The sequence below is a fragment of the Neophocaena asiaeorientalis genome, unplaced genomic scaffold (assembly GCF_003031525.2).
Source record: "Neophocaena asiaeorientalis asiaeorientalis breed wild unplaced genomic scaffold, Neophocaena_asiaeorientalis_V1.1 scaffold296, whole genome shotgun sequence".
NCBI classification, from domain to species: Eukaryota; Metazoa; Chordata; class Mammalia; order Artiodactyla; family Phocoenidae; genus Neophocaena; species Neophocaena asiaeorientalis.
In genome coordinates, this window is record NW_020175084.1 from 3,528,357 (window position 1) to 3,545,183 (window position 16,827).

At 36.5% G+C, this 16,827-nt stretch overlaps 1 protein-coding gene across 9 annotated transcripts in view; it reads left to right on the top strand.

The window, feature by feature from the left end:
- Positions 1–16,827, top strand: part of WDFY3 (WD repeat and FYVE domain containing 3) — a 232,523-nt gene that overhangs the window by 124,153 nt on the left and 91,543 nt on the right. For all 9 annotated transcript variants that reach the window (XR_003005819.1, XR_003005820.1, XR_003005821.1 and 6 more), the window contains 9 exons: positions 388–569; positions 2,420–2,651; positions 4,104–4,264; positions 6,154–6,265; positions 8,596–8,786; positions 9,886–10,038; positions 14,096–14,169; positions 14,253–14,414; positions 15,768–15,862. Coding sequence is in view for 6 of the 9 variants with exons in the window: in XM_024764205.1 (XP_024619973.1) it covers positions 388–569; positions 2,420–2,651; positions 4,104–4,264; positions 6,154–6,265; positions 8,596–8,786; positions 9,886–10,038; positions 14,096–14,169; positions 14,253–14,414; positions 15,768–15,862 (1,362 nt within the window). In the remaining 3 variants the exon portion in view is untranslated. The remainder of the gene's footprint in view (positions 1–387; positions 570–2,419; positions 2,652–4,103; positions 4,265–6,153; positions 6,266–8,595; positions 8,787–9,885; positions 10,039–14,095; positions 14,170–14,252; positions 14,415–15,767; positions 15,863–16,827) is intronic.

The window sequence follows — 16,827 nt, forward strand, 5'->3', positions numbered from 1 at the left end:
TTTAATTTTCTTGGTTGTTTGTCTAACCAGTTCTATAATCAAATGCATCTCAAACTAGGATTTTAAAAGACCTTTTATAACAGACCATGACAGGTAATAATCAACTAATCTCTTTTTGTTGTTGTCTATTGTAACTTTATTTTACTGTCTATTTTATTTATTTTTTATTTCATTAGTTATTATAACTTTATTTGATTATAATTATATGTATCTTGAACAGAACAAAGCACAATATATCCCAGGTTTTAGGTAGTTATTGAATGAATAGGGTATTTTCATTTACATCATCATCATATTATTTTAACATAGAGTCAAAGTCTAGATGTGAATAATTGTTAGGATGAGGATGATGTTAAGTTTTTAATTTCTTTCTCCTCTTCATTTTAGTTGATGATTTTAGTGAAGAATCCTCTTTTTATGAGATTCTGCCATGCTGCGCTCGCTTCCGCTGTGGGGAACTGATCATTGAGGGACAGTGGCATCATCTGGTTCTGGTGATGAGCAGAGGGATGCTGAAGAACAGCACTGCAGCCCTCTACATTGATGGACAGCTTGTCAGCACCGTGAAGGTGAGCGTAGTTGTGCTTATAAATCTCAACCTGCTTTTGTAAGACAGTTTAGGGGTGGGTGTGTTTGCCTGTATGTGTGTTTGCAGGGGTATTGTTTTAAATTGCTGTCTTAATTTTAAGTTGACCTTCAGTACCCATTTAAACAATATGTGAGAGTCATGTGGCTGGTTAATTCAAGTCACTTGATTAGAAAAGACTCAAAAGGAGGGGTTACAGGGTACTAAAGATGTTAGTGAATATGTCAGTGCTTGAGCCAGATTGTTAAGTGCTTTTTCACCAGAGAGAAACCAGTTGGATGGTTGGAAACCAGATGGATGCCTAAATTAAATAAATGATGAACACAGTATTTTGTCACTTCATTGTTATTACTGTATGCAGTCCAGTAGATTCTGTGCTCCTTTAGAGCTGGAACTGTTTGTATTCATCCTTGTTTTCAGATCACCCAGATTAGTCCCTGATAATAATAGTAATAAGGTGTTCCCTTATTGTTTGTTGAATAAATGAATGTATAAATATTACTCTAGATAGCTGTACTACAGTATTCAGAGGAGAGGCAAGAGAATTAAAGCAACCAGTAAAGAATCAGAAGTTCCTTTTGTGAATCAGGATGAATGCTACTAGTTACTTTCTACCGAATTGAACTAGCAAGCTCTTAAAATTCTTTAGCTTCTAAAAGATGGTATCCATTTTTATAGTGATATCACTTAAAAGAAGCAGCAAAGGTCTACCTTTTGTGTGAATTGAAGTTTTAAAAGCAGTGAAATGGGCAGCCTTTTTGAATACATTTCCTTCCTTAATGATATTTTATTGTGACATTGTGTTTCAGTATGATAAACCCTAAAATGAACTCTGGGAATAGTCATTTATTTTCTTTGTATACAGGATTGTGTTTGAAATGGGCTTGTAGATTTTTTAATAGGTTGCTCCTTCATTATTTTTAGTATCATTGAAAATAAAAATGTCCTCAACTTCTAGAATTGAGACGTAGGAGATTTATTATTAATATATTTACATCATCATCATTACTGTGGCTGTGAGAAGTCACAGTTCTGTGAAACCAACTTTACGTCAAACGTTGGTCTTCATACTCATACTATTAACATCACAAAGGAGTTATATAAGGAATAATAAATATGATCTGAAGCTAGGACAGTGTTATGACAAAACAATCTATGGGAATGTTACTCATTCTGTCAAGCGATGAAGGCTGCCTGTACCGCAAGAAGCAACTTGATTTCCTAACCTCTTACACTCTAATTATGTATTTATTGTAATGAATTGAATGATAATTTAAGCATCTTGTCAGTGTAATTTCAAATCTGAGAATATATTTTTCACTGAGATTAAACCGTGTGTGTATAAATTACAACATAGACTATTTTTCTAATACTTTTATTTTTATAACCCTTTACCCATTATAAAACACTTTGCATGAATAATTTTATTTAACAGACTCATACTGAAGATATCATAACTAATTTCAAGACTGCCTGAATATCATAGTTGGAAAGCTGTTTTTATATCAACCTGAAAATTTCATAGCAGCATCGTTAATTTGGTATGCAAACCAACCAGATAGTAACAGAATCCCTATATTTGACTGTTGCCCTTTCTAGCGTCAGATAGTTTATCTGTATTAATCTGTATTACAGAGTTGGATTACAAATTTCCAACTTGCTGTTCGGGTTCTAGAATCTTGGCCTGCCCTTATGTTTCTCTGCTCAACAGCTTTTGTACATTCATAAAGTTGTATGGCTTAGGATAATGAAAATATACACAAAAAGTGGTTATTTTCCTGGTGAAAGTGTTTTGGGTTGAATTTCACACATTTGCTTTCATTTTCTTTACAGCTGCATTATGTCCACAGTACTCCCGGGGGCTCAGGCTCTGCCAATCCGCCGGTGGTTAGCACAGTCTATGCATACATTGGTACTCCACCCGCCCAACGCCAAATCGCTTCGTTGGTTTGGCGCTTGGGACCCACGCACTTTCTAGAAGAAGTTTTACCTCCTTCAAATGTTACTACCATTTATGAACTAGGACCAAATTATGTTGGAAGCTTTCAGGCCGTATGTATGCCATGTGAGTAACATATTCTTTGTTCATATAGTTGTATAAAACTTACCTCCTGTGGTATAGATGCATGAATAAGTGCATATGTGTAGATTAGGTTATACATTACATTTATCAAAAAAAAGGGCCTTCTCCTCCACTTTTCTTCAGCATGATGCTATTGACCACTCACTCCTATTCAAAATGCTCTCCTCCACTGGTCATCCTATGCTTTCTTGTTTCTTGTCTTCATGCCTAGTCACTAGTTTTCCAGTTTCTCTTGTTGGCTTCAAGATGTGGGTATATACTTTCTAACAGTCTAACCCCAGCCTTCTTCTCTCTGTCATTTCTCCTATTACATGAAGCAGTTTAAAGTATATCTACTCTGGTTAAAGGAAAGAAAGATGGGTCTAGAAAATACACACGTGTATTCTTTAGGTTAGACCAGTTAACATCAATTTTCCTCGTGTCTTTATTCCTGCAGTCCACTCCTGTTATCCATTCTCCCAAAAGGAATTTAGAATCAGAGAGTTGATGTTAAGCTACAGTTCCTTTGTAGTACTCTTTCCAGATGTCTTCCATTGCTTTGTACTCATTCTGCCAAAGTTCTCAGAAGAGTTGGGACAAATATGTTGTAAATGGTAATAATCTTATGGCTAAGTAATTTCTCTTTCACCCAGGTTCTTGATTCAGAATGTCTGATAATAGCTAACACTGACTGAGCACTTAATGTGTGCTGAATAAGTTAATATGCATGAAGGACATAGCTACTCTGAGCCCTTCACAAGTATTTATTCATCACCTCAAAACACTGGGACTTAGGGGCTGTTGTTTGCATCCCCATTTTACAGATGAGGAAACTGAGGTGCAACGATGTACAGGTCACACAGCTTTTAAGTGATAAAGCAGAGGTTCAAACTTAAACCATCTCGCTTTAAAACTACTTTGCCGGGCTTCCCTGGTGGCGCAGTGGTTGAGAGTCCGCCTGCCGATGCAGGGGACACGGGTTCATGCCCCGGTCCGGGAAGATCCCACATGCCGCGGAGCGGCTGGGCAATGTTGTCTGGAAGAATAAAGAGAGGCATATATGAGGGCTCTCATTGGGAAGGAGGCCTAGTGCTACAAAGCTCATAGACATTCCACTCATTTTCATTCCCTTGTTCCTTGGAACCAAGGGGAAGTGTTTTGTGATTTGTTTGGTAACAGTTAAAACTCTTCCTCTTCCTTTACATTATGCTGTATATTAAGTATATTTGAAGAGTAAAACTTAGGATGTAAAGCTTTATGACTGGATGCTTTTCCTTATTTTCTAATTAAAGAAATAAGAGCTGGAAATTAAATAGTTTTTAAATTTAGCTCCCTTGTTCCACTTTAAAAGATTTTCAAGGCTACCCATTTAAAAACGATAATAAGAATTAAAAAGTTGTGTTAGGATCAGGAGACAAACTGACGATTTTGAAAAGGATTATTCTTCTTTTGAAGGTAAAGATGCAAAATCCGAAGGTGTGGTCCCGTCTCCTGTGTCATTAGTACCAGAGGAAAAGGTGTCATTTGGCCTTTATGCACTGTCTGTGTCCGCCCTAACAGTGGCAAGAATCCGGAAAGTGTACAACAAGTTGGACAGCAAAGCCATCGCTAAACAGGTAAGCAGATTGATTCCCCAGTGGGCTGCTGCTGATTCTCACTGGAAAGATGTTCCAGAGCTTCCTTCTGGGCACCACACAAGTATGAGTGGTTGCTAAAAACAATGCCTTTCATACATTGTTTTGGTTTATTTGCCTTTGAATTTAAGCCAAAACATATTTAGATATATAGTTTAATTTGGAAGAGTGAGAATTCAAGTGCATAGTTTATATTAATTCTTATATTTTTATTGGCAATTAAGAAATCAAACTTTAGGAAACTAAAGGCAACAATTGCTATTTTTAAGGCTGTAATTTTTTTCTGGATAACCTACTAAATGCCGGGCACCATTTTGTTCATGACATAGCAGTAGATAAAGAGAAAATCCCTGCCTTTACTAAGGTTCTTACATTCTAGTGGAAGAGGCATACAATAATAGCTAAAGAAATAACCTGATCATAGAGTATGTTAGAAGATGAAGAGTGCTATGTGGAAAAATAAAGCAGGAAAGGTGAGAGAAAGAAGCTTACAGTTTTAAGTAGGATGGTCAGAGGAAGCCTCACTGAGAAGGTGAAATTGGAGCAGCCTTTGAAACAGATGAGGCAGCAAAGCATGAGAATATGGAGAATAAGATGCATGTATGGGCAGGTGGGGTTTGCATTCCAGAAATACAAGTGCTAAGGCCCTGAGGAAAGTGCATGCCTGCCACAGAGGCAGGTGTGGCTAAACAAAACAAGAGAAGGCCTGTGGGGTAGGTGAGGCAAAAGTAGAGTCACTTTTTCTGATATGGAGAAAACGATAGGAAGAGTAGTTGGGGGGTGGAGGAGGTACTGAGAATTAAGTTTTGCAAAAGTTTGAGAAACGTATTAGACATCTTAGGGGGGGACATCATTGGAAATATGGATCTGAGTTCAGGGGAGAGGTTCGAATGCCACGGGTGTTCATTAGTTGGTGGTAAGGCCACAAGACTAGGTACACTTACCAAAGAGGAGATGGAGATGGAGATGAGGGAAGGTTTACAGATGGAGACCTGGGATATTCCAGTGTGACAGCGTTGGGAAGATGATGAAGAACCAGCAGAAAAGACTATGGAGCCGGCAAGAATGGAGAAAAACTAGGAGAATCTGGTGTTGTAGAAGTCTTATTCACTGTGGCAGATGTGTTAGAACAGTCAGAAAGATGAAGGCTGGCCATCAGGTTTAGGAAGGTAGAAGTCATCAGTGAGCTTGACAAGACGTTTTGGCTGATTAGAGGAGGCAAAGCTAAGGGGAAGGAAATCAAGAGGCTGGAAGGGAAAGGATTTGGGACTAGTAAGTATTGACAAGCTCTTTTGCAGAGGTTTGCCTGTGAATATATATATATATATATATGAAATCTTCTAAGGAGTATTAACTACATAAATTTATTCTACCGGTAACAACAGAATTAAGTCTATGCCTTATATTTGCTTTAAAAGCACATTGTGTATGTATGTGCAAAATTTAACATTTATTTTGTATACAGGGCATGTTTTATCCATAAACTTTTGGATAATCTATGTGACATTTACTTGGCTATGGAGTAAGGCAAGTATTATATTCACTAATCAGAAATACTGTGAGGCAGTGAGTGATAAGAACCTTTAAACCACAACAGAGTCTCATTCAGAAGGACCCCTGAGGCTGTTTCCCAAGACCCCCTCACCATCTTTCTCTCAGTAGACTGTATTTAATTGAGTCTACTCAGGTACCTCTGAGTTTCCACACCTTTGGAAGTATTTGCACATTTTTAAAAAAATGAATACTCATGTTTTTAATCTGTTATGGAGAGAGAGAAAAGATATGTTCCCCATCATGTTCTTTTTTCTTTCCCAGTCAAAATGTTCAGACTGTTCCTGTATAGTTACATTTTTCCCTTTCCTATTCTTCAGTTAGGCATTTCCTCCCATGAGAATGCCACTCCTGTGAAGTTGATACACAACTCAGCAGGGCATCTTAATGGACCAGCACGGACAGTTGGGGCTACTCTGATTGGATACTTGGGTGAGTCAGATTGCCTTTGTCTTTCAGACTTATTTGCCTTCAAATCTGCGTTCACTTTCTTCACTTGAGTGTGGTGTTTTAAGTTCATATTCGATAGTGCTGACCTGTAATGTTCTTATAATATTTAGAGATTAATGTCAATCCCAAACTCCAGTCAGCTTTAAAAATTATAATCTTTTATAAAATTCCATTAACTTTTCCCCTCTTTTGTCAACACTGATGAGCACTGACTGTATACGTCTACATAATTTCAAGGTAAAGATCACACTACACTTAGGGACAGATGTAAAGACTTGGAAATAACTGATGATTGCTATTGTTACATGGTTTGGTGCTGCAATGGTGACACTCATGGTGCTTTTTATTTGGAAATGAGCTAGAAATAAGAGCTTCAGAGTATGAGCACTGTGGATCCAACTATAATAAAAGTCAGAGCTGCAGAGCCTCTTACCCAATGTCTGCATAGAAAGAATTGATTGTTTTGGTTAGATAGAATTTTGAGGCATAACCCAATAATGCCATCTAAAATTCAGAACTAGCAATTATGTATTTTAATATACAAATCAGTACAGAATATTGGTTCCTTTTAAAATAAAAAGTGTTGTGCTGGTCAGCATCCTACATGTTTATCAGGCGATTATTATTGTCCCAGCAATGTGCACATCTCTTAACTTTGTTTTTCTTTTTTGGCTATGTTGCATTGATAAAAGTTTCCTTTATGCTAAGGCACATGGTAGTTTTTCTTTTTTTTTTTTTTTTTGCTTAGTTTTTCTTTTTTTGATTCAGCAAATATTTAATGAGTACTGCTCTATGTCCTTTGCAAAAATACAGCAGCACTGTGGTATAGTAGAAAGAGCAATGAATGAAGAGTTCAGAGATTTAGGTTCTAACCCCTGTTCTGTCACTGTGTGGATTTAAGCCAGACATTGAGCTCCATGGATGTCAATTTTCTTATCTACAAACTAGTATTACTGGCCCTAATTACCTTAGAAGGTAGCTTTCAAAATCCAGTGCCATAATATATGAAAGTACTGTGGATACTAGAGAGCACACAGAAATATAAAATGCATATTAGCTTTATTTTTTAAAAACTCAATCTTGATTTTTAGGCAAATGACATTCAATGTCTTTTTTAAAAAACAAGGTTAGGGGGCTCCCCTGGTGGCGCAGTGGTTGAGAGTCCGCCTGCCGATGCAGGGGACGTGGGTTCGTGACCCGGTCCGGGAAGATCCCACATGCCGTGGAGCGGCTAGGCCCGTGAGCCATGGCCGCTGAGCCTGCGCTCTGCAATGAGAGAGGCCACAGCAGTGAGAGGTCTGCGTACCGCAAAAAAAAAAAAAAAAAAAAAAACAAGGTTAGGAATGTAGATGTGAATTTTTTTTTAAATTGACAAAGTTAGTTCCAGTACTGTGTTTCCACATACTTATGCTCTTCAGGGTCACTGATGTACTGTTACTCAGATTACATAACTAAGAGAAGCTTTGAGCAGTGGTCAGGAATGCGCTCTGTTTGGCTTTTCTATAGGGAATACTTCATCCTTGCCAGGGTGGCTTCTCCATCCCATTCCCCAATTCACAGAGATGAAGTGCTTTTGCTCTCCCCAAGTTTATTCTCCAGCAGTACCTAGTAAGGCATCCTCCCTTACTTCAGAAATATATTCCCAAGGCCTCTGTACTTCTGAGTCTTTACATGCCCGAAGCTATAGAGTAGAAACACTTGTGCTTGCTCTCAAACCCGCTCTTCTCTACTCGCTCCTTTATTCCCAACTCTTCTCTGAAAGTATATATATCAGCATTTATTGCCTTCTCCCAAATTCTACCTTGAATTTTTTTTTTTTTTTTTTTTTTTTTTTTGAGAATTTTTTTTTTTTAGAATTTTTTTCTTTTGATGTTGGGGGTAGGTGTTTATTAATTAATTTATTTATTTGGCTGTGTTGGGTCTTCGTATCTGTGCGAGGGCTTTCTCTAGTTGCAGCAAGCAGGGGCCACTCTTCATCACGGTGCGCAGGCCTCTCACTATCGCGGCCTCTCTTGTTGCGGAGCACAGGCTCCAGACGCACAGGCTCAGTAGTTGTGGTTCACGGGCCTAGTTGCTCCACGGCATGTGGGATCCTCCCAGACCAGGGCTCAAACCCATGTCCCCTGCATTAGCAGACAAACTCTCAACCACTGCGCCACCAGGGAAGCCCTAGAATTTTTATTTTAGGATAGAAGGGTATTTTGGTTTTAGGTATAATTTATAATAAATTAAATATTTCTTAAGATGATTTATTCAGTTCTTGTTTACAGTTGGGAATTTATTTTAATTATTTTTCACTGTCTTTTAATCAGGAGTAAGAACATTTGTTCCTAAGCCTGTTGCCACTACTTTGCAGTACATTGGTGGAGCTGCAGCCATCCTGGGCCTGGTGGCCATGGCTTCTGATGTGGAAGGGCTATATGCAGCAGTCAAGGCCCTGGTTTGTGTGGTCAAGAGTAACCCACTAGCCAGCAAAGAGATGGAAAGAATCAAGGGCTACCAGGTTTGTAACCATAAAGCTTGGTCTTCACTTTACTTTGCATTAAAAATCTTCTAATTTTCATTGTAGTTCATGTAGTTTCAAACTCTGGAAGAATAGTATTGTCCAAGTAAACTTTAGAAGTTGGTAGTGTTTATTAAAACTAACATATTTCGAGTGAGAATATAAGTTGTTAGTTTCGAGTTATTTTTTTCTGTGGAAACAGGAATTAAATGAAATAGGGTCATATTACCACCTGCTCTAGAGACTGCCAAGTTGGTAATAGATCCAGAGTTCTCCTCGTTAACCTCGTCTCTCCCCTCCACACCCAGTCATCTTTTACTCGCCCTGCCCCCTTACTTACCTAGGGCATGTGAGAGCCACTGTGTGCCATTACTAGTCCTGAAAACGCATGTGGGATTAAAAAATACGTTGTGTTCATGTATTTACCATCTCTACTAGGTTTAGGCAGAAAGTTACTTATAAGAAGAGGAACAAGTATTTGGAGCAAGATTAAATTCCTCTAGTGTAGATGAAGTACAAATGCCTTCTTCTCTAACTTTAGCCAGTAGTTCATTGGTAGTAGGTAAGCTGTTTACTGTAGTGTTTTCTGTAGACTTAATTACCTAATTTGATGTTTTGTTTTGCAAAACTTTCAAAATGATAATTGCAGCATTGTTTATCATGAAAAAATAGGAGTAATCTAAACGTTCCAGTTGTATGAGAATGACTAATAATACTATAACCATCTCACATATCATTCAACCTTTTAAAATTATAATTATGGAAACTAGGTTGCAAAAGAAAAAAAATCCTTTGGATAAAATGTTATGTAGAGAACAAGAGTAGAAAATTGTATACACATGATGGCAACAATTTAAATATTTCTGTGTGAATAGTTTATGTAAAAGTGGATATTTTAATAAGAGGATGATGGGATTACCCTGCTTCTCAGATTTTCTCTGATGTTGTGTTGTCATAGTAAAAATTTAGAAATCAGCATAGAAGTCTCAGGAATTGCTTTACTTAGTGTTCTCCAGTGTGTTTGTGTGTGTGTATGTGTGTGTACGTATATGTGTATATGATGACTGACCAACAGGCATTTGGTGTTGCTTTCTTTTAGTTGCTGGCAATGCTGCTTAAGAAGAAACGTTCCCTTCTTAACAGCCACATTCTCCATCTAACTTTTTCCTTGGTGGGAACTGTTGACAGTGGACACGAGACCTCCATTATTCCAAATTCAACTGCTTTCCAGGATCTACTTTGTGATTTTGAAGTATGTATATAAACACTAACTGGTAATATATAATCAAGGAACTGATTTCTTATTCTGTATATTGATAGAGTTAACTATTGAACAGTTTTGTCTCTAAGATGTGTTTATGTTCTAAAATTTTATGATGCTCATGTTAATGTCATTAGTAAAATATACAAAGTAAGGTAGTGATTGGGTTCCTTCTTCCCAAAGATATTCCATTTTACAAGTAGTATAGAAGTGAAATGGTGCAATGCATATGCCTAACTATAGCCAGTTTGCTGTTGCCACTGGCATTACAATAGAGGCAAACATATTTTCATCAAAAAATTTTGATAGTAACTTTTCCTCAAATAGGAGCTAGACCTGAAATTTTGGTTACTAGTAGCTGTATAGGAAAATATTCTTTTCGCCAAAATAGCAAAATTTTTATTTCTACTGTCTTATTACCATAACAGCTTCCACTCTGTCCTCTCAAGGCATCACTTAGTCTTGCATATCCTTTCTCCATTTCATTTCTTGTTCACAGCACTTTGCATACTCATCACTGTATAAAATCTCCCCCTGTGAGGCTGAAGGCTTTATGAATGCAGAGATCATGTCTATCTTCATCTTTGTATCCCTACCACCCAGAATGGTGCCTAGCACTTGGTGTTTGCTGTGATGTCTGTCCCTCACTCTTCTTTGTAACTCTTATAAGCTCGATCTTGTCAGTTATTTTAAATCCCCAACAAACAGACTATGTGCCTGAATTGCTTTTCTGAAACTTTATTTGAAAGCTTATTAGCAGCCTGCTTCTAAATAAAAATCCATGGCATCTACTCAGTTCTCAGTACCCCTAGCTCTCAGCAGCATCTGATGCAGTCCATTTCCCTCTTCTTGCATCTCCTAGTTCTTTCACTAGCTTTTAGGCATCACTCTCCTGGTTCATATATCTTGCTCACTACTTTCCCCATAATTTTCTGGTTATAGAATTTTCATTACTTTGTATAAAAGTGTCCACCTTTGCTGCTTTATCCTTTCCTTTATTTGTTGTTTTCTTTCCTTTACATTCTCACCCAGTCCCACAGCCTCATTTCTACAGAGGTGACTCACAAACCTAAATCTTTAGCTTGATATCTGAACTCCAGGCTTATTTCTAACTTCTTCCTCAACATTTCCATTTTTATATCCCAGCGACACCTACGCCGAACTTAACATCCTTCCCCAAGTTAGAGCTTCCTTTTAACTTCTGTTTCTATTAATAACACCACCATTCCCCCATTCACTGAGGCTTGAAATTGAAAAATCAGCTTCCTCCTTCCTCACTGTTTATAAACAGCCCATATTAAGTCATATAGATTCTGCTTCCACATTTCATGTAGTCTGTGTTTTCTCTTTCTCCTGCTGCATCCTAATCCAAGCCCTAATCAATTCTATTCTTACTAAAATAATGATCACTTCTTTCTCCCTTTCCTCAATCTACCTTATATCTTTTTAACCTCATTCTTTCTGAGATATAATCATATAACTTATTAAAAAACTTGCAGTGCTTTTTCTTTCCTACACAATAAAATATACATTTCTCAGCCTGATATGCAAAGTTCTGATACACAGACCTCTCATTCTGTTAGAAAATAATTATTGAATATGTTTGAGCCAAGCACTGTATTAGGTGCTAAGGATGTGAAAATAAAAGATAGAGTCCATGCCTCAAGACATTTAGTGCATTAGAAGAGAAAAGCAAATAGACAATAAAAATTTTGTGAAAGCACAGAGGTAAAGGTATGCAGAGAGGATTATGAGAGTACTAAGGGACCTACTTAATAAGCCTAGCTTTGTATACATGTGGTAATTGACACATTATCTTTAGTTTCAGATTTCTGACTGAAATTCAGTATATAAACATCAGAAATTTAGTTGCTTGACAAATTTTGGCTTCATTTTATAGTACTCTGCTCCCTTTGTGGCTTCATTTGGCATTCCTAATAACCCCAAACTGTAGTGGTCAATAAATACTTAATTTACCCTATTTTTAGAACAGCTATTTGACAATATAAGTAAAATAATTGTAATAGCATCCAAGTATTTTCTTTTTCAATGGTTGTTCTAGAATTTGCAATATACATGTGTAACAATTCAGTCTGTCTTCAAAGTACATTATACCACTTCACCTATAGTGTAAAAACCTTGCGATGGTACCCTTCCATTTCTCCCTTCCTGTCCTTTGTGCCATTGTTGTCATACATTTTACTTCTATATGTTTATAATCCCCACAATATTTGTATTATTTTTGCTTTAAATAGTCGATTATCTTTTAAAGGCATTAAAAAATTTTTATAGTCGCCCACATAGTATATGCAGCAAACAGTATTTATGGCATTTTTTATTCCTTTGTGTAGATCCAGACTTCCATCTTGTAATGGAATGATATGTCTGTCTGAAAAACTTGCTGTAACACTTCTTGTAGTGCATGTTTACTGGTGATAAATTGTCCCATCTGAATAAGTATTTTTCCTTCTTTTTTGAAGGATATTTTTGCATAGAATAGAATTCTAGTTGATGATTTTTATTCTTTTCATACTTTAAAATTGTCAGTTATTCCCTTGTCTTTATGTTTCTTCTGCCTGAGCTTTGTTGACTTTTTTAAGTTGGTGAGTTTGTCATTTTTGTCAAATGGGAAATTTTTTAGCCATCATTTCTTCAGCTGTTTTCCCTGGTCGACACCCGCACCCCTCCAGCGCCACCACTCACACACACCTTTTTTGGACTGCAGTTAACATGTATCTTAGGTTCCTGGCTGTTGTCCCACAAGTCACTAATACTCTGTCTAGTCATTTATTTTCAGTATTTTTTTCTCATGCTTCATTTTGAATAGTTTCTGTTGTTATGTCTTTAAGTTTACTGAACATTTTTCCTGCAGTGTCTAATCCTCTGTTAGTCCCATCCAGTATGTTTTTCATTTTTTTTTTTGCGGTATGCGGGCCTCTCACTGTTGTGGCCTCTCCTGTTGCGGAGCACAGGCTCCGGATGCGCAGGCTCAGCGGCCATGGCTCACAGGCCTAGCCGCTCCACGGCATGTGGGATCTTCCTGGACCGGGTCACAAACCCGTGTCCCCTGCATCAGCAGGCGGACTCTCAACCACTGTGCCACCAGGGAAGCCCCTGTTTTTCATTTTGAATATTTTATTTCTCATCTGTAGAAGTTCATTTTGGATGTCGGTTATCTTCTATTTCTCTCCTCATCATTTTCATATTTTTTGTTACGTTCTTTAGCTTATGGAGCATATTTAATAGCTTTTTAAAGGTCTCAATAATTCTATCATCTCTGTCATTTCTGGGCCTATTTATAATGATTGGGTTTTTTCTCCTACTTATGGCTCATATTTTCCCTTTTTTTTTGCATTCTTGGGAACTTGATTGGATGCTAAATTTTACATTGTTGAATGCTAAATTTTGTTTTATTATTTTAAAGAGTATTAAACTTTGCTCTAGTATTGCAGTTATCTTGATTCTTTTGAGGCATGCTTTTAAGCTTTGTTAGGGTGGACTTTGATTAATCTTTAGTGGTAATTTAGCCCCCCTACTAAGGTATTACACTTCTGAGACCTCTACCCAACCTTCCCATGTATTTTGAAGTCTCTATACTGGTTGGTGGGAGTGCAAAGTAGTTTCAGCCCTTTGTGAGTTTTAGGAATTGTTTGCTGTGCCAGTTTGCAGTGGTTATTTCCAGTTTTGGACCCACACAAGATTCCTGTCATTCAGTTTTTGTATTCCGTATTCATTCTATTCAGTATATTGTATTCAGTATTCACTAATAGTATTCAGTCATTGATTCCAGAGAAATTTTCTATAGATCTTGCCTTTCTAGTTGTTTACTCTAGGAGGGTAATTTCCACAGCAATTATCTCTTTATGAACAGAACCAGAAGTCCTATATACAGGCAGTTTTAAAGGGCTACAATAAATAAAAACTAATAAAGTGGTTATATTCAATTAATTAAGTGAAATAAGTTATATGTGCTGCATTTGCGCTTATTGGATTGGGACTTGGGGTATTTTTAACCCTAAATATACCACTGGTCTTTATTTTGTTATAGGTCTGGCTCCATGCACCGTATGAACTTCATCTTTCCTTATTTGAACACTTCATTGAATTGCTCACAGAGTCCAGGTATTAGTTGATACCTAAATTGTTAGCTGTTCAGTTATAGAAGAGATACTAGTACAATGTATAAAATCTTCTTTCTCTTATAGTGAAGCTTCAAAGAATGCCAAGTTAATGAGGGAATTCCAGCTAATCCCAAAGCTACTACTGACTCTTCGAGATATGTCTTTATCCCAGCCTACAATTGCTGCTATTAGTAATGTGCTGAGCTTCTTACTGCAAGGTTTTCCCAACAGCAATGATCTGCTCAGGTAGTGAAAACTTCTGTATTTGTTTGTTAACTAAAAGTACCAACGAGGTTAAGATGATTGAGATGAACATAATTGGTTCCTATGCCTAGGTAACACGTGTAAAATTAATACTGTTCAAGATATTTGTAAGGCGTGGAAAACATGAATGTATCTTGCAAAGCCAGTTGTTGTCACTAGCGAATAATAGAATTCTGGTGAGAAAAGTTGTTAAAATTAGCCCAGTGAGGCTGATTGTCCTGGACATAAAAATGTTCAGTGTAGGAATTCTTGATCCACAGCCCTCTTCCCCAAGCCTTGCTACTTCTCAAATGTACGTGCAGAAGCACATAAACACATGCACGTACACCCGAAGCGGACATGCCATGTCTTTTGTATTTGTTCTCTATCACCCAAACTGATGGTGGTATTTTATTGTTGTATATTCAGACCTTTTATATGAGTATTATTTTGCTGCCAGTGTGAAATATGGCTTAAGACATATTTATGGAGTATATGTAGAACTGTTCTAATAGGCACATGAAAATTCTCATCTTGACTGAAAATGGAAGGAAAAAAACTACCTAAGATATTTTCCAAGTAGATAACTGCTTAAATTAGACTTAATCACTGCTTGTCATGTAATTGCTCAGGTATTGCAGGCGAAATCACACATTATCGCTAGAGTATTCCCAGTAAACTAATCTCTAATTGGTGTAGCACATAAATCACTCATTTTATATACAGTTATCTTGAAAGCATTTTTTTTAAACTTGGTGACAGATTTAAAACTGGAGTTTAAAAATTATTTTGGAGCTTGTCATTATTATTAACAATATTTATTTAGGTCTTATCCTGGTGTTATCATGATCACTTTGCTGAAATTATCACTGAAACCTATCAAGGCTTTTATTTTTCTCTGCATTACAAATTAAGAAATTAAAGCCCAGAGAGGTTAAGCTACTTGCCCCAAGTAACATGATTAAAAACTGATAGAGCTAGGATTTTAATCTTACCTGTGTTTCCAAAACCCAAGTACTTAACTACTAGGCTACAGTAGATCCATATAGATAATGTTAGGACATTTTAATTTGGATCATACCATTTGGTTTTTGAAATTTAGATTAGTGCATTAAAGGACTCATATTTCTGATGAAGTGTATTTTTCCCTATACGTATTTTAAAACATTATATAATGTTAATTGCAACAGTTCGAGGGGAAGCAAATGAAATACAATCATGTGAGGTCTGTAAAAGATTAGTTAAAATAAGAAGTACTGTTTTGGTTTCCATTTCTTTGCTTTTTGTTTCTTAGTATTGTTTGTTTCGGAGAGAGAAAAAATAAAATCTATAACCTCTTTTTTCTTGTATTTAAAGGTTTGGCCAGTTTATTTCTTCTACTTTACCAACCTTTGCAGTTTGTGAGAAATTTGTAGTTATGGAAATAAACCATGAAGAGAAGCCTGACACTGGTGAGTCAATTCTGGAGCTTGGAACGTAATTACTATACCCTGTTTTCTTCTGACACAAGTTGGACCTGAATTATATGTGACACTGTTATATTACTTTTCTCCTTACATTACTTTTTTTGGTCTTTCACAGATTTATTTGTCTTAGACCAAGGCTCTACAATATGCAGAAGTACAGAATTACCTACAGATTGAATAGGGTGTGAATTTACTTTAAAAATAAAATCTTTCTTATTTTTACAGGATTTATAGCAATGTTCCTTTAAATAATAAACTCTTCCAGTTAATTTTTGAACATTATTTTTTTTTAATTTATATAAAACTCTTCAGAAACATTGATTCTTGCTAAAGTGAATTGTATCTATATTGCGGTTATTTTTATTTCCCTGTTAAATATTTAATAGTCATTGAGGGAAAGAACATTTTACTAGAATCACTTTATGTAAGTGTAGAATAAAATTTTCTTAAGTTGTAGTTCCTGGGCCCATGACAACCACTTTTTTTTTTGAAAAAAAAATCTTTCCTCCCTTGAAGCGTATTTTTCTCTTGTTAGAATGTATTTTTCCAGTTGTGTATTCAAGAGCAGGAGATTTGCTTGGAAAACATCAAAAGAACCTTTAGATTAACCTGTAATTAAATTCACAATATTTTATATTTGTTCAGCATTATTTACATTATTATCCTGTTACATTATTCCCAAATTATGTCACATAAATGATTTCCTTTAAAACTCTTATGACCCTATCCATCTGGGAGTTCTCTTCCATTTTGGCTGTATCAGTCAGAGCACAGCCTCTCTGGTGCTTCATGAATAAGAAGAGAAAGTGGTGTAATTATGTTTTTCAAAGGTGAAACAGAGATTTGAGAGGCTGACTTCTACTAATCATAGAGCAGAATATAAGGCCAGTAACCACTTACTTCCTACCATTTGGAAGAATGTTGATATTTCTTTGGTGAAGCAAATTAGC